The following is a 20,434-nucleotide window of genomic DNA, read 5'->3' as shown; positions in this document are numbered from 1 at the left end:
GGCCGGTGCTGTCCAAATTCATCAACAAAGCTCGTGAATCATGATGATGGTGTCACAGCCACAGACTTGAGCTGAATGGCGGGCCTGCGAAGTGGTGGGAGGCCTGCGAAGTGGTGGGAGGCCTGCGAGGGGGAAACATTTGGATGCGAGCGCCCCATCCTATTTTGACAATCGGTGGTCATTGTGTTAAAATGACTGCGTCATGTCACACTTGACCTTTGCGAGCTGACTGGATTGATTCTTTTGCAAAACCTCCTAATTTATTCTTTTTTTCAGATTGCATAAAAATGTCTTTGAATTCATGCTGGTTTCTTGTTCTTTGTTCTGATCTGTGGATTTTCTGCATTTTCCCACAAAACACCCTCACAATGCTCCCAAAAAAACATTTTTTTTTCAGTCCACTGAAATTCATGTGACGCACTTTCACTCTTTCCTAGGCAGAAGATATTTTTCTATCTCATCCTCTCTTCCAAGATCCTGTTATGCATTACACTTCCCGGCATCCATTTTGGGTGCTGACCTTTTGAACTCATTCAGTGCCAGATGATGTGCAAAAATGTGTCAGGGTTTTTGTCATTTTCACTAAAATTCCAGGACCCACAGAATATTTAGTTTTATTACTACATAAACATTAAATGCCACGCAAGAAACATTAAACTCTCAAAAAAAAAAGAGTTAATTCCAAAGGTATATGGGTCTGGAGTTATCTGAGCTTGAAATGGGGGCGGCTGTACAAAATACAATACATACATATTGATTTAGATAGCGCTTGAACAACAGCTGAAGGTGTAACAAAGCACTAACATAGACAAAAGGCAAATGCTGCCCCCTCGTGGAAGGGAAAAAACACTGCCAGATGTCTGACCAGCACTTTATCAGCACCCCCGGCAAGAAAAAAACGAAATTTGGGAATGGCGCTCCACGTCATATTTTCAATTCCCGAATAAATTCAGGAATGGCAGTGAATAAATTAAAAAAGCTGTCAAGAAGCAGTCCAACTAGGGTGAAATTTTTATCCGGGGCATCGTTTGCGACCCTGAAAGTGCAGTGTCCTTATTGACGTCGTTTTTTGGTTTGTGGCCATGTTGACAGGAAGCGGGATGTGGACTTCCTGTGTGAGGGAAGCGGCTATTGTGCGGGAGCGAAAGGGACATATTGTGAGGGAGCTCCCCAGGGTCACGTTGCACTCTAACAGGAAAGGAGCCGTCTACCTCCGCTTGATGGCCTCCAGCAAGGTTGACGACCGATTTGGACTCCCGTGTCGTAAATTAAGCCCAAACATGTGTTTGTTGTGAGTCACTTATGAACCAATCCTGGGTTGTTTTAGAACTATGCAAAAAAAAAGTGAGTATACAAAGTCTACACACCCCTATTCTCCTCAAAAAAAGAAAATCGAGAGCAAGATTGTCACGGTTTGCAAGGTGGTGATGGCGGTTGTGAATCCCAAAAAGCAGACAGGAGGGAGCAGCAGTTTGTGTTTGAGAAATTGTATTACAATAAAGTCAACAGGAACAAAATCTAAAACGTTAAAATCATTTCAACAGAAAAATACAAAGTATCAAAAGAAAAACCAAGAGTAAAAGTCTGCCAAGATGAAACAAACACATGCACAGCATACAATGCATGCACAATACACAATGCATACAATTGCATACAATGCATACAATGACCCGACGCCGAATGGTCGTGCCGGGAGTCCTTTTAACTGCCACTGATTGGAACGATCAACACCTGCGAGGCTGCAGGCAGGTGCATGTCTTGGAAATGACCAAATACAATAAAATACAAAACCTATTTATTTATATAGTTCTTTAACAACAGCTAAAGCTATAACAAAGCGCTTAATATGGACTGCTATTATATACAAGAAATTAAGCAGTCACAAAGATAGTAGAAAGCACCAGGGAGTAAAACCAAGATCAAGTCGGAATCACGCCGAGTCAAATACAAAATGTAGATTTTTTTTTTCTTTTTATTGCTACAAAGGCAACGACCGAAATAAGGTTTGATGTGATGGATTCTCCGAAAAGGAAACAGAAACACATTTCTCAATCAAATGAAACAATTAAAATGCCATTTGTTTAAGTCAATGACGTCAAGGTGTTTGTTTTCCAGTTTCATGATGTCCATCACTCCCAAAGAAAATAAAAAAAGGGCAAACAAAACTAGGTCCTCTTCTGCAGAATATATGTTTGCATAGAATAATTGCAAATACCGACACACCTCCGGATGAACTCGGTAAGGGACAAAGTGTCAGAAAGCACCTCACGTGCTGTTTGAGTAGAGCAAACAAAGTATATAGAAATGTACAGTAGTTAGCCACACGTGTACATGACGAATGGTGACGAGTCTATTTTGTGGATTTGTTTCCTAGACTCACGATGTAAGAGTTTGGCCAAAACAAACCTCTGAAGATGGAGGACACTGATTCGCTGTGGTGACCCCTTGAAGGGGAAAAGCCCAAAGCAAAAGGTAGAAGTTTCCTAGAAGACTCACAGTCGTCGGGGCTCACAAACTTGGTGCGTTTTGGGTTTTTTTGTATTGCATTTGGTTAGCAAACTGATGAACTCAATTTGCAAGTGTTTAAAGGACAACCAACACCACTTTTTTGTTTCCTAACTGACATCAGAAAAACGTTTTATAGCATCTAAAATACCCAAAACACACAGTATGATATCTTTAGTCAAATGCAAAACATCAATGAAAATGACTTCAAGTGTCTAGTGTCTTTAAAGGACAACCAACGCCTCCGGACAAGTTGTGTTTGACTTCTACTGAGCGTATTTTACAATGATTCCACAGCATATAGCTATACTTGAGCTTTTAAGACTCACGCTGAATATTCAGGAAGTCTTGTTTTTGAGTTGGTGACGATGCCCTAAGTGACGTCACGGAAGGAACGCCCCTGACTGAGAAAGCGACAAACAATGCATTTTGGGTACTTTGTTTGGTCTGAAAACTTTGTGGTGATCCGTGTTAATGGCAAAATCAGAAGGAAACACGTAAATAACACGATGGTGAATCATTATGTGTTGTACCAAGACTACTATTTGATACTAGTTCCCAGCAGACAAATTTCCATTTCCAACGGAGCTTAGGCGCCATCTTGGGCATTTTCTGGGACACTACATAGCTGTCATTGACGGCTCGAATTGATATGGGAGGACCCCTTTAATCGATTGCAAACATTTATGCTTTCCTCTTCAGAACTATTTGAATCATATTCATAACTGGATGAGTAACAAGAAAGCGTCTTCTCCGAAGCTGAAGCCATTGTTTTGATTCTCCAGCAAGGCAAGACGTCTTGGCATGACGTCATGAACTGGGGGCGGGACTTTCTGAAAGTCCTCAATTCACAGCTCAATTTGTTGCAGTTTTAGCACACTTTTAAGTCATTTTTATTGGTGTTTTGCATTTGACTAAAAATATCATCCTGCGTGTTTTGGGTATTTTAGATGCTTAGTTTTGACTGGATTTGACTGGATTTCAATTGAGAGAGAACAAAAACAACACAAAAAAACACAAGCTCCAGCAAAGTCGCCTGGAGATGAAGCGCACGCGCGTCATTAGCAAAGATCAAACAAACCACTCCGCAAGTTAGCTTTACAATTAAAATGTGACATTTTTTTCAAAACGGATCACTTTGGAATTCGCAAGTCTTACGAAAATTCCATGATCAGGAAATTTGGGTCGACCCACGACATATCGCCGACGTCAACCCACACCACGCAAAATGATGAACTGCGTGGCCATTTTGGGCCACTCTGGCCATTGCTAGCTGGTTGCGCCCGGACGCTACACCCACTTCGATTGTTTTTAATGAGCAATCGAGTTCGTGTCCGTTTTTTTTTTTTTTTTGTACACCCAAACTTTTCGTTTGGAATCTAAACCTGCTTGGTCTTGATCTTGTACTGGGTAACCTGATCGAGCAAGCTGTGGCTCAGAATCAAGCCTTTCTGGTCCCGCCAGTTGCTTTGGTCTTATCTACTGGTTTGGTCCGCCGTTTTGTGCGCTGGTCCAATCGGATAATCGACACCATCGGAGAACCTCGAGAATTCGTCACAAATTATTGAAATGGAATTTGTTTGGGGTTTGTTTCCCCCCCTCTTCGGTTTCCAGACGAGGTCCGAGGGTTTGGGTGCCTTGAGGACGCTAGGGAATGATCGTAGATGGAGGATCCGAGGAGGTCACTGGGAGCTCTTGAGCTCAAAGCGACTGTAAACTTGCTTGGTCTTCATCTTGTTGTACTGGTTGACCAGATCCAGCTTGCTGTGGCCCAGAGTCATGCGTTTCTGGTCCTGCCTGGTGATTTGTTCCTGTTTGGTCATCTGGTCCTGCGTGGTCAACAGGTCCTGCTTGGTCATCTGGTCCTGTTTGTTGATTTTGTCCTGCTTGGTCATTTGGTTCTGCTTGGTGGTTTTGTCCTGTTGTGCGCTTTGTTCCGTTCTGGGGGTTTTGTCTTGTACTAGGTTCTGGTCTTGCCTTTGGACTTGAAGCAAGAGGGGCGGGGGAGGGGGCGCCTGCTGGCTCTCCGGCTCGCTGAGCGAAAGGTTAGGCCCCCCCCACGTCACGGCGCTAATCGGGGACGCCGATCTAGCCAAGTGGTCTTTGCTCGTCATGGGGAGGAAGAAGTCCGACAGTTTGTGAAGGAGCTGATTGGAGGAGCTTATGTGCTTTGTGCCCAGTTTGGTTTCCGGAACCAGTAGGGGGGGCGTGTGACTCCGGTGGAGGCGAGGTGGCGGCGGCGTGGCGTGGAACAGGTTGAGTTTGTGCTCGTACAGTCCCAGAGACTGAATCTTGGAAGACGCGCCGACCCGGTGAGCCCACATGATCTCGGCCGGGTTGCCCTTGGTCCGCTCCAGGCCGTAAACTGGAGTCCGGCGCTCCAAGAGGGGGCTGTGATTGGCCGCCCCGTTGGCGGAAGGGTGCGGCGGGCCCAGCTTTTGAAGCCGCCGCTCAGCGCCGCGCCGCTCCAGACTGAGATGAGAGGACAGCGGGTCAACTTTGTCGTGACCTTGGGTCACCTTGTAAACAGGGTTGGTGGTGAACCCGGGTGCCGCTTTCACGCTGGACAGGCTGCAATCTGATTGGCTGCTGGAGTTGTCGGAACCGGGCCGCTGCCTGTCAGGTAGGATCAGAACGGACTGTTACCATGACGACAATGAAACGCACAACAGCAACTGACTAATTGTAGGAAAGGCAACGTCGGAAGCTATCCTGGCTTTCTTCGGGAATTCAAAAGTGTGACGTGGAGCGCCATTCCCTAATTTGTTCGGGTTTTGGATTTTCATGCAAGGGGTCCCGATGAAGCGCTGGTCAGACTTCTGGCGATGTTTTTCCCTTCCACAAAGCGGGAGCATTTGCCTTTTGTTCCCGTTAGTGCTTTGTTACAGCCTCATCTGTTGTTCAAGCGCTATATAAACCAATATGTATGTCTTGTATTTTGTACAGCTGCTCCCATTTTAAGATCACATAACTCCAGACCCATATAACTTAGGTATTAACTCTTTTTGTCTGATGAAACAAGAGAGACCAAGGTTCCTAACACTGTAGTGAATGTTTCTGGAATCCTAAAACTCAGTATTCTGTGGGTCCTGGAATTTGAGTGAAAATGACAAAAACCCTGGCACTGGAGTGGACAGATTTTTGCACATTGTCTGACAGTGACTGAGTTAATGGGACATGTGGACAATTTCCAAAGGCCTACAAGTATTGTATTTTATTTATTGCATTGTATTTCTGATGATATTTTATTTATTATCGTACCCATCCTTGTCTGTGACTGTCAAGTGTCCTTGATAGCTTTGAAAGGCGCTTAAAATGTAATGTATTATTATTATTATATTGTATAGTTATTTTATTATTATTTTATAGTTACAGTAAAGTTTTATATATTATTATATATCCGACCCTGTTTGCATGTAGCATAGAAATAGTATCGATATAACCGGGACTATTATTGATATTTTTATTATTTTTTATTATTATTATTAGTAGTAGTAGTATTATTGTTTTTATTATTGTTATTATTATTATTATTGTTTTTATTATTGTTATTAATTTTTTTTTTTTTATTATTTTATTACTATTTTATTGTTATTTTATTATTACTATTATTATTACTATTATTATTATTATTGTGATTATTATTATTTTAATTTTAGTATTTTTATTTAATTATTTAATTATTTTGTTATTGTATTATTCTTATTATTATTATTATTTTATTATTATTATTATTATTATTATTATTATTATTACTACTACTAAGTATGACATCCGCCTAATAAAACGTTGGTGAGATCACCCAGTTGCAAATACGTCTTTGGATGAAGTTGCCAAGAGGCGCCCAATGGTCCTTGCCACCTTGAACGCAGCACAAGAAACGCCACGTTCACATGCGCACCTGTCTGAAAGCAGATCGGCCTTGATGATCGGCGCGAAGCCCGTCATCATCAGCGGCATTTGGTAGAGCGGGAAGTACGGAGCGCCCTCGTCGTCCTCGCTGTAGAAGCAGTCGATGATCTGAGAGTCGGCGTACAAACAGCGGAACTCGCGGTCGAAACTCTCTGTGATGCGACCCGAGAAATGCATCACCATGTTGCTGTGGACCTGGGCTGACAGCCACGTGAAACTGCACAAAAACACACACAAATGACTTTTAATCAACAAGTCCAACACAAGCAGTCAGCATGAGCGGCAGGCAGCTAGCTTAGCGGCAGCTCGCTGAGCAACAGCGACATGAGCGACAGATAGCGTTGCGTTAGCCATTAGCGGTGTAACGTTCAATAGGAGAGAACCACAACACTGTTTCGCAAAAAAATCACAAGTGTTTATATAATACGGATTCAATTTAAAGGAAAACCGACGCCCCTGGACAAGTTGTGTCCATAATTTGTAACAAATCACTTCAAATGACTTCTACTGAGTGTATTTTTCAAAGATTCCACCGCATATAGCTATATTTTACATTTTAAGACTCGCACTGAATATTCAGGAATGTTTTTGAGTTGATGATGCCTCACGTGACATCACGTCTGGAACGCCCCTGCAAACATTAATGCTTTCCTCTTCAGAACTATTTGAATCATATTCATAACTGGATGACGAACAAGAAAGCATATTCTGCGAATCTGAAGTCATTGTTTTGATTCTAGACTCTAGAATCTAGAGCAAGGCAAAGACGTCGTGGCGTGATGTCACAAACAAGGGGGCGGGACCTTCTGAAACTCGCCATTTCCAGGGTCATGTTGAAGTAGTTTTGGGACACTTTAAGTCATTTTTATTGGTGTTTTGCATTTGACTAAAAATATCAGCCTGCGTGTTTTGGGTATTTTAGATGCTATGAATAATAATAATAATAATAATAATAATAATAATAATAATAATAATAATAATAATAATAATAATAATAATAATAATGTCATCAATTCTGATTCTGGTATGATAATGAAAAATTGACATAAACACTCCCGTGAATTATCACTAAAGAATATTCGATGTGATTTTTTTTCCACCTTATTTCTTGTACTCCCTTTTTTTTAGAGAATCCCAACGTTAAGACCCGATCCAAAGATGCATCCTGCACACATATGGTTCGCGTGTTTAACCAGATTAGCGAGCGCGCAGTCGTTTATATTTGCCTGCTGCGCCAGCGTTGATCCAAATCTCGAGCAACCGGAATGACAACTTGTCACTTTTCACATTGCGCTTAAAATTCTTGTGACTTGTTTTGTTGGTCACCAGCCAAAAGCAACGTTACGTCACTGAAGGAACGCCCCTGACCGAAAAAAGGACACATTGCAGCAGTCCTTCCATCACGTCGATGCATTTTGCTGTACTTATTTGGTCTGAAAACTTCGTGTTGCACCAAAAAGAGGCAGAAGAGGGCGACAAAGCTCCGTGTAAGGAATTAATCAGCCCGTTTCCACAGGCTGATTAATTCCTTACACGGAGCTTTGTCGCCATTTTCTGCCTCTTTTTTGGGGTGATCCATTTCCCCCCCTATTGCCTCAAAATGGCACGGAATAAATTGTTTAATGGATTGCAAACATGTATGCTTTCCTCTTCAGAACTATTTGAATCATATTCATAACTGGATGAGTAACAAGAAAGCATCTTCTCTGAATCTGAAGCCATTGTTTTGATTCTCCAGCAAGGCAAGACGTCTTGGGGTGACATCACGAACAAGGGGGGGGGGACCTTCTGAAACCGGCCACGTTCATTTTTTTTTTTTGCAGATTTTGGACACTTTAAGTCATTTTTATTTGTGTTTTGCATTTGCGTTTTTCTGATGTCAGTTAGGAAACAAAAAAGTGATTTGGTTGTAAAAAAATGTCAACGATATGAAGGCGTGTTGAGGCCGTTAAAGTCATTGGCAGTCACACCCCATTGGCAAGCTTGAAATTCCATAGGCAGGTGGACGGGTAGGTGGAGCCTCGCCCTTCATTCCAGCCAGCGAGCGCGCTGTCACACCTCGCAAACTAACTCACTCACTCCACTTGCCATCTTCCAGTAAACGGGAAGTGGGCGACTCACCAGGTAGGTTGCCATAGCAGAAAAAAAATTAGCTCGCAGCAACTTCTGATGCTTACGGAATAACATTCCGAGTGAATTGAATGTCATTTCTCTCACTGGATGAATCCAGTATGGATCATTAGCATTCCAGTAAAGAACTGTAGAATTGATGGTGATGCACATGCTACAGACATTATATTTATCAAGATCCTTTGACCTAATGTCTGTGCTTCCAAGCCATTCCTCGCTGGTGCTTGTGGCTGCCACTGCTCACCCACAGAAAAACTTATCCTGTGACTGTAAAGTGACCTTGTGAGTTTTGTAAGGCGCTTATACATTCAATGTATTATTATTATTATTAATATTCCTTATCTAAAGCTCCACATAAAAAAAGGAGCGTGAATATGATTGTGCTCATTTGATCCTATTTGCATCAATATTTTCATTAAAATGATTTTTTTTCTCAAGTAGAAGCATTCCTTTTCACACGCTCCAAAAAAGAAACTATGGTACAGTGATATCTTGGCTTACGGACTTAATTGGTTCCCAGACAGAGTCTTTTAAGGCGAAAAGTGTGTATCCCAAAAAATAATTTCCCATAGGAAACCATTAAAATGAGAATAATCCGTTCCCAGGTCCCCATAAAACATAATTTTCTACTTTCTAATTTTCTAATAAATAATAATAATAATAAATTTCATTTATAAGCGCCTTTGAAAATTCTAAAGGTCACTTTAAGCCTTAAAACTACACAAAGTATACCTTATTTTATGTATAATAAATGTGCTATGGTATTATAATTAAAGAAATAAACTGTACTGTATAATAAAGTCGTTTTATTGACCTTTGTGATGGTCGTTGATGGCTTTATGGAATGGAGTGGCCGGTTGCATCAGCATTAAACACTAGCCTTCTTCTTTCACCATCTTGAGGAAAGATCCCTTGTAGGTGCTTTCTCTGCGATCATTTTACCTAGTTCCTCATCAATTGTGTTTTGTTTATCTGGGTCGATAGCTTTTCGCATCAAGTGTACAGATGGCTTGTGCGAGTTGATCGATGGGAATTTTAACCTTGCAGTCTACACTCTGCCTTTGAACTATCAAAGTTGACAAGTCCAAATTTCACTGTTTTCTATCTATATCTATCTATCTATCTGTCTATCTATCTATCTATCTCTTTAATGTTTAAACCATTTTCCCTCACTGCTGCATTGTTGACCAATCACGTGGCTTTGACCGACGACTGGGGGCGGGGAATACAGGACCAAAACAAGCAGGCTGCGATTTTCTTGAGAACGGGCTCTTTCGCGAACGACACATCACTCATTGTGGCAGCTCCGTGTGTATCCCGAAAAATAGTTTGTATGCCAAGGTAAAATTTTCATAAATGTCACGTTTGTAAACCGAAAAGTTCATAAGCCAAGGTGTTCGTTAACCGAGGTATCACTGTATTTGTTTTCTATTTGTGAGATGTGCTGCACTGTAACAAGGTTTCAAAGCTTGCACGTGTACATAAGTCACCTGTAGGATCCAGCAATGACCTCCTCACAGTCGATGATCATAAATTTTTCCAGGACTTGCCCACTGAACTTCCTGCCGCTCTTTGTGCAATACGTGTCGCCGCAGACGCTGCGTATGCGCATGTTCTGTCAGAGGAAGAGGAACAAGTCGTCACGGTGATGATGAGAAAGAGGAAAGCGTGAGTTAGGACGGGCTGCGCATGCAAGGTGATGTCGACTGCTGACTAAGGAGCCCCTTACGTTCATGTTGACGCCGTGCACGTCCAAAGAGGAGCACATGTCGGTGAAGAGGTGAAGTTTCTTGTGGTCCAGCAAAATGTAGACGGGAACTTTACGCTTACTGGCGGCTTCCATTAGGTCACACAGCAAATCCACGTCACTGAACTCATCCATGACTAATGCGATCACCTGCAACACACGCGCACACATGAAATTGCAGAAGTTTCTGGGTGTATATACAGTGAGACCTCAACTTACAAACTTTTTGTCTTACAAACGTCAAATTTATGAAAATTAAACCTTATAATAAGCACTATTTTCGTAATACACACCCACCACGGCTGGCGGAGTGATCTTTGGCGGAAGCACACGACCGAACAGCACCAGAGGTTAAGTTACTAACAGTCCTTATGGAAGGTGACTCTCCTTCCATAAGCCAACAACAACCATAAAAAAGTAAATAAAACTTTATTTTACAGCACAGTTTATTTCTTTAATTACATTTGTCATGTAATGCGCCTCTCTTTCCAAACAGCAATTCCCTTTGACCTTTGACCTCCAACGCCATTCCATCAAGCCATAAATGACCATCACAAATGTAAATAAAGTGACTTTATGATACAATGCAGTGTATTTCTTTCATTACAATACAATAGCACATTTATTATACATAGAATAAGGTATGTGTGTGTAGTTTTAAGACTTATTTGGTTGAAAATTATATTTTATTTAAACCCGGGAACGGATTATTCCCATTTTAATGGTTTCCTATGGGATTTTTTTTTTTGAGATACACACTTTTCGCCTTACACACTCTGTCAGGGAACCAATTAAGTTCGTAAGTTGAGGTCTCACTGTATATACTTTAGATATATCATACATCATACAACTTTTACAAATCATAAATCGGGTGATTTTCGTACTCGTGATTCTGTGGTGCGTGGTGACATCATGCGAGGGGTAGAAAAGTGTAAATTAAAAGTAAATCAAATGCTTTCATTGTTTATTTATACATTCAATTAGTCTACAAATGTGTTTTGTTTTATTACATTTTCTTTTGTTTCACCTTACAAATTATTGTGAGTATTGTGGTCAAAATTGGGGAGACTAGTCTGAGATACTTCCGTAGAACAAAGTACAAAGTCTAGGAAATAAGGATCTGTATCAACCTCGTTTATTCATTGTCATGGCAATAGCAATAAACTCATTCACTGACATTCACACATTTATTCACGAATTGAAAAAAAATGACGTAGAACGCCATTCCCGTTTTTTTCATGCTTGGGTGCTGAAAAAGCATTGGCCATGACCTCTAGCAATGTTTTCTCCCTTCTACCATATCATGTAGGAATGAACTCTTTTTTTCTGATGAAAGAAGAGACTCCAAGGTTTCTAACGCTGTATTGAATGTTTATGTAGTCCTAAAACTCAACATTCTGTGGGTCCCGGAATTCAAGTAATAATGACAAAAACCCTGGCACTAGAGTGGACACATTTTTGCACATATCTGGCAGTGAAGAAGTTAACTGTAGCGGTATTTTTCCCCTAAATGGAACAACACACAGGTACATCAATCTGGTTTTCTCTTTTGAACTTTGCAATTTGAGTCAAATAATAAAATGCAGCATGAATGAAAACCCCATGTGGTTGAAACGCATCTTCTGCCAAGTTCAAAGTCAAAACTTGTGATCCAAATGCCGTTTGCGGGTGCAGTCAATTATATAACGTAGCTATTGTAGCATATTTGACATTTGCAGATTCAGATTTTTGAAGGGAGTGAACCTATCGTCTGTTACTGGCAATATATCTTCCCAATTCTGTGTTTTTTCAGTGAGTAAAAACGTCTTTTTGACGACAGTCAAACAGCAGAGATCCCTACAAAGTAATACAGTGGGGGCCTTGGCTTACGAATTTAATTGGTTCCCAGAAAGAGTGTGTAAGGCGAAAAGTGTGTATCCCAAAAAATAATTTCCCATAGGTAACCATTAAAATGAGAATAATACGTTCCTAGGTCTATACTTAGTTGATACCTCTCAGAGTGGTCTTTTCTCGATTAACATGAGTGCCTCTCTTTTTCTTTCTTTCTGTCTTTGTTTTTGACGCGCTGCGCGTGTGCGCGGGCACGTACCTTCTTGGCCTTGTTGATGAGCGAGCGTATTCTGTCTTTGACGTTGACGGTCTTGTCCCTCTGGAAGTAGATCTGGGTTTCCGAGGGCCCGTACCTGATGGGGGCGTCCGGCCACCCGAGCTCCAGGATCGGCGGTTCGTCATCCGTCATCGTCGGGAAGTAAGTCCCGGAGGTAAGCTCCGACGCAACGTCATCGCCGTTGTCGCTTTCTCCCGCCTCGGACTGGTCCTGCGCCGCTGACGACGGACCGGTTCCCCTCCCGCTCCCGGGCCCGGTCCCAGTAGCGCTCCCGGCCGCCGCGCCCTCGCTCCCCGGGTTCCGGTGGAGTGTGATGTACTGGATCTCGGCTTGGGACAAGAAACTGAGCTCCCGCTCCTCGGTAAGGACACGGCGGTATTCGGGCTCGCCGTGCTCGAGGAGCGCGTCGGTGGCCAGGCGGGCGGCTTCGCTGTGGCTGAGTTCCAGCGATGACACCTGCCGCCACGGACTCTTGAGCTCCTCCAGGCGGGCCGCCAACTTGCCGAGCGGCTTGCGACCTCCGGGGGCCGGACGGAGATTCTCCGACGAACTCATAACTGGCCGCCGGGCAAACTTTCATCCGACTTCTCCTCAAGTTGGAGTCAAGAAAAGGCGACGACGTCGATGAGGAGGAAGGAGAGCGTAAGAAAATAAGTCAAGTGACGCGGCTTCCCAATCGCTGGCAGTGTTGTTCGGCAGGTTCCGGATCACCTGTTGATACTGTAGCTGTCACTCAGTCTCTCGAGCGCCGCCCTTTCCACTACGTCACTTCCACTGGCGGCAAAAACTTTTCCGCGCGACTTAAAAGTGACGTAACAGCGCGACGGAAGTTGGGGGGTGATTTCCAAGCAAATAGTATCGCTTTCACTGATTAGCGATGGGAATTCCGGTTCTTTTTAGAGAGACGGTTCTTTTGGACCGGCGCAGAAGAAAGAGCCGATTCTTTCAGCTCCTAAATGGATACTCGGTTTTTTTTGTTGCTTAAATTAATTTACTTCCAAAAAGAGTGCAAAATTATATGTAAAAAAAACTACTAATGTAAAAAACACACAATATATCATTTGTAAATTTATATGGCTTTATTTACAGGATATTATTCTGAACATAAAACATGGAGTACTACAAAAAAACTGGCTAGCTATTAACTATTGGCTTGCTAGCTAGCTTTTCTATTTAATAATAATAATAACAGTAATAATAATTGATACGCGCCTTTCAAAACTCTCAAGGACACTTTACAGACATAGGATAAGAACCACATTTAATAAGAATTAATACACAAAATGTAATTAACATCAGTCTGTGATTTAAATATTTTTAGGCCAGCAGAGAAGGCCTTGCAGGCCCTGACGGTCCTCCACCGACCTACACACTATTTGTCTTACTATCTATGTCTATTCTATCTACGTTACTTCCGGGTTGAGTGAATGCTGGCGCGTGTGGCGCCGCTGCTCACCCACAGAAAAAAAAATATCCTGTGACTGTAAAGTGACCTTGAGAATTTTAATAATAATAATAATAATAAATTTCATTTATAAGCGCCTTTCAAAACTCTCAAGGTCACTTTACAGTGACAGGATAAGCTTTTCTGTGGGTGAGCAGCGGCAGCCACACGCGCTTAGAAATTAAATGTGTGATTATTATTATTATTACATCGTGTTACAACACCCTGTTGCTGAAACAATACAAAATAAATAGTATTTTATAAGTAAACAGTCACGGCGAGAATAAATGATATTGGAATACACTTGAATGCAAAATAAAATGGTATACATTTATTCAGTGGCATAATGAGTCAATGTGTTAGAAGCCTTTCTCTTGCCTCCTTCGATTCATACATTTCAAAAGTGTCTACCCATATTATGTGTATACACCATCACAAGTCCATCATTAGAATGTGCTCTGTCCCTGTTTGCTCTTGATTTGCTTCTGAAAATAAACGAGTGTGAAATGATGACGTCAGTCAGGCTGGTCCTCCTCTTTGGTCAACAGTGAGTCAACTTCCACAAGGATGAGGAGGAAAAATAAGCATGCGCCACACATACGCATGTACTACACGTGTGCAACACGCAGGAGAGCACAAAAGATGGCGGCATGAGTAAACAACAGACAGGATGTGGCTTGGGGCCTATCAGTCCGCACGTCATTGCTCGTCACTGTCAGCCACTTTTTACCACACTCTGCAAATTGGCGCACCCCCACACCAAGAAGCCAAACCCTATCTAACTAGCTAGCTATCTGGCTAGCTTTATAGCTATCTGGCTAGACGGTTACCTTCTTGTTTCCAAAGAGCTTCAAAGAGATGCAAATCGTTCTTGTGTTGACCTGTTCAGTTTCAACTTTGTTTCAAGTTTTTGTTTTTTGGCTCATTGACGAGACTACAGTTCTTTATTAAAACGTTCGTTTCCAATGAAACGTACGCGTTTTTATATTAAACGCATAAAACGATTCATTTTACCCATCTATTATTGCGGGAGGAAAAGAAACCATTTCTTGAATATTCTTCCGGTTCAGAGACGGTGACGTCATGACGTACAAGCGTCAGTGTATGACCTCATCGCGAAGAAGTCTACCAGAAGTCAACACGTGTGACCGAGAAAAACACGCGTGCGTCCTAGGAAAAAGAATTAAGAGGCCAACTTTGTCCGTCAGGTGCTTTACCTTCCTCCCACACAACAGTCGACGTGGCCGCCCGATTAAGTTCATTCGTGGCGTCCCTGCGTTTAACTAAGCCACTCGTGTGCTAACTTGCATGCTAACACCGAGCTATGGCTAACGCCGCTGTTTTCCGCCTTGCGCGTGTGTGTCAGTCAGGTAATTTGCGACGCGATGGCTGTGCGCGCCTCTTTCGAGAAAAACAACGAGATCGGCTGCTTCGCCAAACTCACCAACACATATTGCCTGGTGGCCATCGGCGGAGCTGAAAACTTCTACAGGTGGGTACCCGGATGGTGTCGCCTCTTCTCTGTGAGCGCTTAACGTCACCGCTGGCTGGACTCTGTGCTGTGCTTCTTCAGTGTGTTCGAAGGAGAGTTGTCCGAAACCATCCCGGTGGTCCACGCGTCCATTGCAGGATGTCGCATTATTGGACGGATGTGTGTGGGTCAGTCCCTGTCGGCAAATTCCGTCGCTTTCGCCATTTCCGTGAACTTTTAGGGATTAGCAGACAGGTGACTGTGTGAGTCTGCAGGAAACCGTCACGGCCTGTTGGTCCCCAACAACACTACGGACCAAGAACTGCAGCACATCCGCAACTGCCTTCCCTCGTCCGTCAGCATCCAGAGAGTCGAAGAACGTCTTTCCGCACTTGGGAACGTCATTGCCTGCAATGACTACGTGGCGCTGGTCCATCCGGACCTCGACCGGGTCAGAACAAGCGCCTACTCCTGTGCGTACCCGTGCTCACGACTACATTTACAGACTTTGTCTCCTCACCTCCAGGAGACGGAGGAGGTTCTGTGTGACACGCTGAAGGTGGAGGTGTTCCGCCACACGGTGGCTGATCAAGTTCTGGTGGGCTCCTATTGCGCCTTCAGCAACCGGGGCGGCCTCGTACACCCCAAGACGTGCATCGAAGACCAGGATGAGCTGTCATCTCTACTGCAGGTCCCCTTGGTGGTGAGTACTCGCCACACCCGCTCAAGTGAGATCAACCACCTCTTGACCCGTCCGTCCGTCCGTGCATGCGTGTGTGTGTACCAGACGGGCACGGTGAACCGGGGTAGCGACGTGATCGCGGCGGGAATGGTAGTCAACGACTGGTCGGCCTTCTGCGGACTGGACACCACGAGCACTGAGATGTCCGTCATCGAGAGCGTCTTCGGTCTTAGTGATGACGCACGGCCATCCAGCATCACCACTGCCATGAGGGACTCTCTTATCGACAGGTGCATAAACAAGATTCATCATCCCTTAAAGGAGAACCGACGTCTCCGGACAACTTGTGTCCATAATTTGTAAAATGGCTTCAAATGACTTCTACTGAGCGTATTTTACAAAGATTCCACCGCATCTAGATAGATTTTACCTTTTAAAAACTCGCGCTGAATATTCAGGAAGTCTTGTTTTTGAATCGGTGACGAGTCCGTACGTGACGTCACTGAAGGAACGCCCCTGACCGAAAAAAAAAGGACACATTGTAGCAGTCCTTCCATCACGTCAATATATTTTGCTGTACTTGTTTGGTCTGAAAACTTCATGTTGCACCAAAAAGAGGCAGAAGAGGGCGACAAAGCTCCGTGTAAGGAATTAATCAGCCTGTGGAAATGGGCTTATTAATTCCTTACACGGAGCTTTGTCGCCATTTTCTGCCTCTTTTTTGGGGTGATCCATTTCCCCCCCTATTGCCTCAAAATGGCACGGAATAAATTGTTTAATGGATTGCAAACATGTATGCTTTCCTCTTCAGAACTATTTGAATCATATTCATAACTGGATGAGTAACAAGAAAGCATCTTCTCCCAATCTGAAGCCATTGTTTTGATTCTCGAGCAAGGCAAGACGTCTTGGCGTGACGTCACGAACAAGGGGGCGGGACCTTCTCAAACTGGCCACTTCCGGGTTCAATTTGAAGTAGTTTTTGGACACTCATTTTTATTGGTGTTTTGCATTTGACTAAAAATATCATCCTGCGTGTTGTGGCTATTTTAGATGCTCTAAAACGTTTTTCTGATGTCAGTTAGGAAACAAAAAAATGTTGTCGGTTGTCCTTTAAGATAAAGTGTTACACTTTGTTGATGTAATTTGTCTTTCTGTGTGTGTGTGTGTGTGTGTGTGTGTGTGTGTGTGTGTGTGTGTGTGTTTTCAGCATGGCGTAAGAATGGCAGCAGTCGCACACGAAGGCAACATTTTGGACTTTGGGGGATTTTTGGGGTGTGGCTCCAGAGTAACGTAAACAAGATGGCTGTTCGTCTACCGACAAGGGGGATGGCACTGCAGGAAGTGACACATTTGCTCATCTGGGCACGTTCCTTTCCGGCTGGCCGCGGAACATTTTGACGGGCGTGTCAAGATCAATCAGCAACAAAGGCTGTGTGATGACATCACGATCTTCACTCAGATTTTGAGGAAGACATTTTGTTTCACCTCACTTCAAATAATGGCAGCGATATGCTAAGATGTCATCACATTCTAGCTATGATTCTTTTTATATCTACAGTTATTTTCACCAAATGTAGACCTCCTCCCCCCCGAGGCTTTTTTTTGGAGTCTTTTTAACGGCAATAAAAACAAGAACAACAAGCTGATCCACTTTAACTTTTTAATCCTCTTCAAGCAAAGTCGTTATTTACAACAATTAAATACAACGCACATCACTGATACGCACGAGGGGCCTTTCACCTTTTGGTTTGCAGATTTTTCAACCATTTTAAGTGTAAAACAGACATTTAAAAAACAGTGTTTGTAATGCTCTTGGCGAGGATCAAAACAAGACAAAATTAGACTCATTCGGTCCTGGAAGCATTTGAATCAATAATAATACATTTCATTTCTAAGTGCCTTTCAAAACTTGATTTGCTTTCTATTAGCTACCTAGCTAGCTATTTGCTATCCATTTTCCATCTATTAGCTAGATAGCTAGCTGGCAATATATTTGCTATCTATTAGCTAGCTACCTAGCCGGCTATCTATTAGCTATTTGTCGCTATTTGCTAGCTAGCTATGTAGCTGGTTATTTATTAGTTATATAGTTAGATAACTGTAGATGGCAATCTATTAGCTAGCTAGCTTTCTATCTATTTGAGTTACTTCGGGCTTGAGTGAACGCTGCCGCATGTGGCTGCCGCTTCTCACCCGCAGAAAAAAAACGATCCTGTGACCGTAAAGTGAACTTAAAGGTTGATAAGACAAACTCGGCTTATATTTCACCGTAGCTTGTCTGCATGCAAAAGAAAACGTGAATACTCACGTGTGCGCTAATGTTTCAGATAAACATTGTCTGTGCGTGTAAGCATGGGAGCTAACCGATTTCCCACTACGGCAAAAATGATGCTACCTTGTTCATAATCCTCGTCGTCAATTAAGCTGTTGCTGTTTGCACAACGACACAAAGTGCTCAACTTAATGTTTCGCAGGAAATCGAGAGCACATTGGGACGATTTGCAAACCTTTTGTTTGCTTTCTGGGAAACCCGAAGTACACGAGTGCTATCAAACCGCCGGCAAGCTTTTGTGCGAGTGTGCCAGCTACTTCCTGTGGCCCGTTCAAATAAAAGCTTAAAAGGGGTAAACACCACCAAAGGTCTCCTGAGAGGCATACACCATGTATAGGAAACCATCTTCATCGCGCTCCTGTTCATAAATCTCAGAGATGGGCGTCGCCACGGAAACCAAACTGTGCTGGTTGACCAGTAGGAAGAAGGCCTGTGTGGGGTTCAATTGCAGACGCCGCCTGTGTGGGAATGGGTGGCTCAAAGTTAGCGCTAACCCAATAATTTAGCATCAGCATATTTTCCAGACCACAACAAATGCGTCAAGAAATAATCCAACTCATTCACAAATGTATTCAGGAATTGAAAATATGACATACAGCGCCATTCTCGAATGTGTTCGGGTTTTGGTTTTTTTTTTCATGCTTGGGTGCTGAAAAAGCACTGGCCAAAATGTGCTCAGTGGAAGTCATTTCAAGTGATTTTACAAATTATGGACACAACTTGTCCGGCGGCGTCGGTTGTCCTTTAAGAAACAGGCACTGGGAGGGGATGACTTGACAAATAATCTGTCATGGCATTTTGTATTCAATTAATCACAACAATCAATAATTGCACACAGCTGGAAAAGAGTGCTTGCGTATCACAGCCTCTGCGGCAAAAAGTGAGGACAAAAAATGCCTTACCTGATAATCTTAACCAGCTCGCTCATGTTGACGTGGTCTGGGACCAGGAACTTGGTTTTATCAAGAACAGGAAGTTGTTTCTCGCCCTTGTAACGTTCCATGATCACCTAACAGAGACGCAGCTGGAAAATGTACATGGATCGCGTGTGTCAAAATGGTGGCATCGTAAATGTCTGGACTTACGGGGATCTTGTTGGGATGTTGTTTTCGGATCTGTTGGACTTCTTTGCATCGTTCAGCTGGTGACCGACAGAACACCATTATATACAGAATACATTTACATTTAATTTCTAAGCGCCTTTCAAAACTCTCAAGGACACTTTACAGTCACGGGATTTGTTAAGTCTCACGATTTGATCGAGAGACTCCCGATTTTGACCTAATTTTAAAAAGCAACTATTGACACAATACCGACAGTTCATTTGTAAAATGAAACAAAAGAACATTAAAAAATACAAAATCTATTTTTACACTGATTGAATGTATAAATAAACAATGAAAGCATTTTTTTTGTGTTTTATTTACTTGCAATTTTACGGAGCCCCTAAGTATTGTTTATTTTTTTCTTCGATGTCCACTTCGGGGCTACGTACAATTTACACTTTTGTAACACACATTATTTTAACACGCATCACAGAGTCGCGAGTACAAAAAAAATCTCCCTATTTATGAAATCGTATAAAACGTATGCCCTTAGTCCAACAATCAGCAGAATTCATTTTGCACTATTCACGAGTTTGACGTCAGAGACCTTTTAGTTCGAGGTTAGGATTTGCATGTTTGTTTTATTTACCCCCCCCCCCCCACTTCGTTTAAATCACCACCATAACGTGCTACGTGAGACTACATTTACTGCCCCCCTTATGGGCTATAAATGCATGACAAAAGTCTTTCGCTTTTTTTAGTGTTCAATACACTAAAAATCTGAGCATTGTTCGGGCAAATAGGCCGACGCGCTAACCAGCTCACCGGCTGGTTTGTTTTGTTTTTTTCCACTCACCGAAAGTCCTCCTTTGCTTAAAGGTTCTGTCAGACGGCATGGTGAAAAAAAAGACGTTTTCAGCTGCTTGGGAACACTTTGTGGTCACCTTGCTCTAACAACGAGGGGCAAAAAAAAAGACGTAAGCAAGGGTTCGTTTACCGCAAACTACATAAACAGCGACACGGAAATGACGTCAGCGTCTCCATGTAAATGACAC

At 42.8% G+C, this 20,434-nt stretch overlaps 4 protein-coding genes across 5 annotated transcripts in view; 2 read left to right on the top strand and 2 right to left on the bottom strand.

Annotated features, from left to right (window-relative positions):
- Positions 1 to 20,434, top strand: part of rbm15b (RNA binding motif protein 15B) — a 73,709-nt gene that overhangs the window by 17,290 nt on the left and 35,985 nt on the right. The window lies entirely within an intron of this gene.
- On the bottom strand, positions 1,526 to 14,788 carry sack1c (scaffolding CK1 anchoring protein C). The gene is made up of 5 exons (XM_089009746.1): positions 12,384 to 14,788; positions 10,277 to 10,444; positions 10,038 to 10,162; positions 6,407 to 6,634; positions 1,526 to 5,121 (listed from the first exon to the last, which is right to left on the bottom strand). The coding sequence occupies exons 1-5, from the start codon at positions 12,954 to 12,956 to the stop codon at positions 4,188 to 4,190; spliced, it is 2,028 nt and encodes a 675-aa protein (XP_088865872.1). The 5' UTR covers positions 12,957 to 14,788; the 3' UTR covers positions 1,526 to 4,187.
- eif6 (eukaryotic translation initiation factor 6) lies at positions 14,898 to 17,651 on the top strand. Of its 2 annotated transcripts, none has more exons than XM_089009747.1 (7): positions 14,898 to 15,053; positions 15,212 to 15,337; positions 15,419 to 15,504; positions 15,592 to 15,767; positions 15,843 to 16,019; positions 16,104 to 16,288; positions 17,209 to 17,651. In XM_089009747.1, exons 1-7 carry the CDS (start codon positions 14,929 to 14,931, stop codon positions 17,216 to 17,218), a joined length of 885 nt encoding a protein of 294 aa, XP_088865873.1. In that variant the 5' UTR covers positions 14,898 to 14,928; the 3' UTR covers positions 17,219 to 17,651. The 2 variants fall into 2 exon arrangements, with proteins under 2 accessions (XP_088865873.1, XP_088865874.1); XM_089009748.1 differs by having other exon boundaries at positions 14,949 to 15,053; positions 15,216 to 15,337.
- On the bottom strand, positions 17,648 to 20,404 carry map1lc3a (microtubule-associated protein 1 light chain 3 alpha). Its single transcript, XM_089009749.1, has 4 exons — positions 20,236 to 20,404; positions 19,419 to 19,474; positions 19,236 to 19,342; positions 17,648 to 18,791 (listed from the first exon to the last, which is right to left on the bottom strand). Exons 1-4 carry the CDS (start codon positions 20,273 to 20,275, stop codon positions 18,617 to 18,619), a joined length of 378 nt encoding a protein of 125 aa, XP_088865875.1. The 5' UTR covers positions 20,276 to 20,404; the 3' UTR covers positions 17,648 to 18,616.

Source organism: Hippocampus bargibanti, linkage group LG12 (genome assembly GCF_051943395.1).
Source record: "Hippocampus bargibanti isolate YZ-2025 linkage group LG12, ASM5194339v1, whole genome shotgun sequence".
Classification (NCBI taxonomy): Eukaryota; Metazoa; Chordata; class Actinopteri; order Syngnathiformes; family Syngnathidae; genus Hippocampus; species Hippocampus bargibanti.
This window is presented reverse-complemented; position numbering and strand designations above follow the sequence as displayed.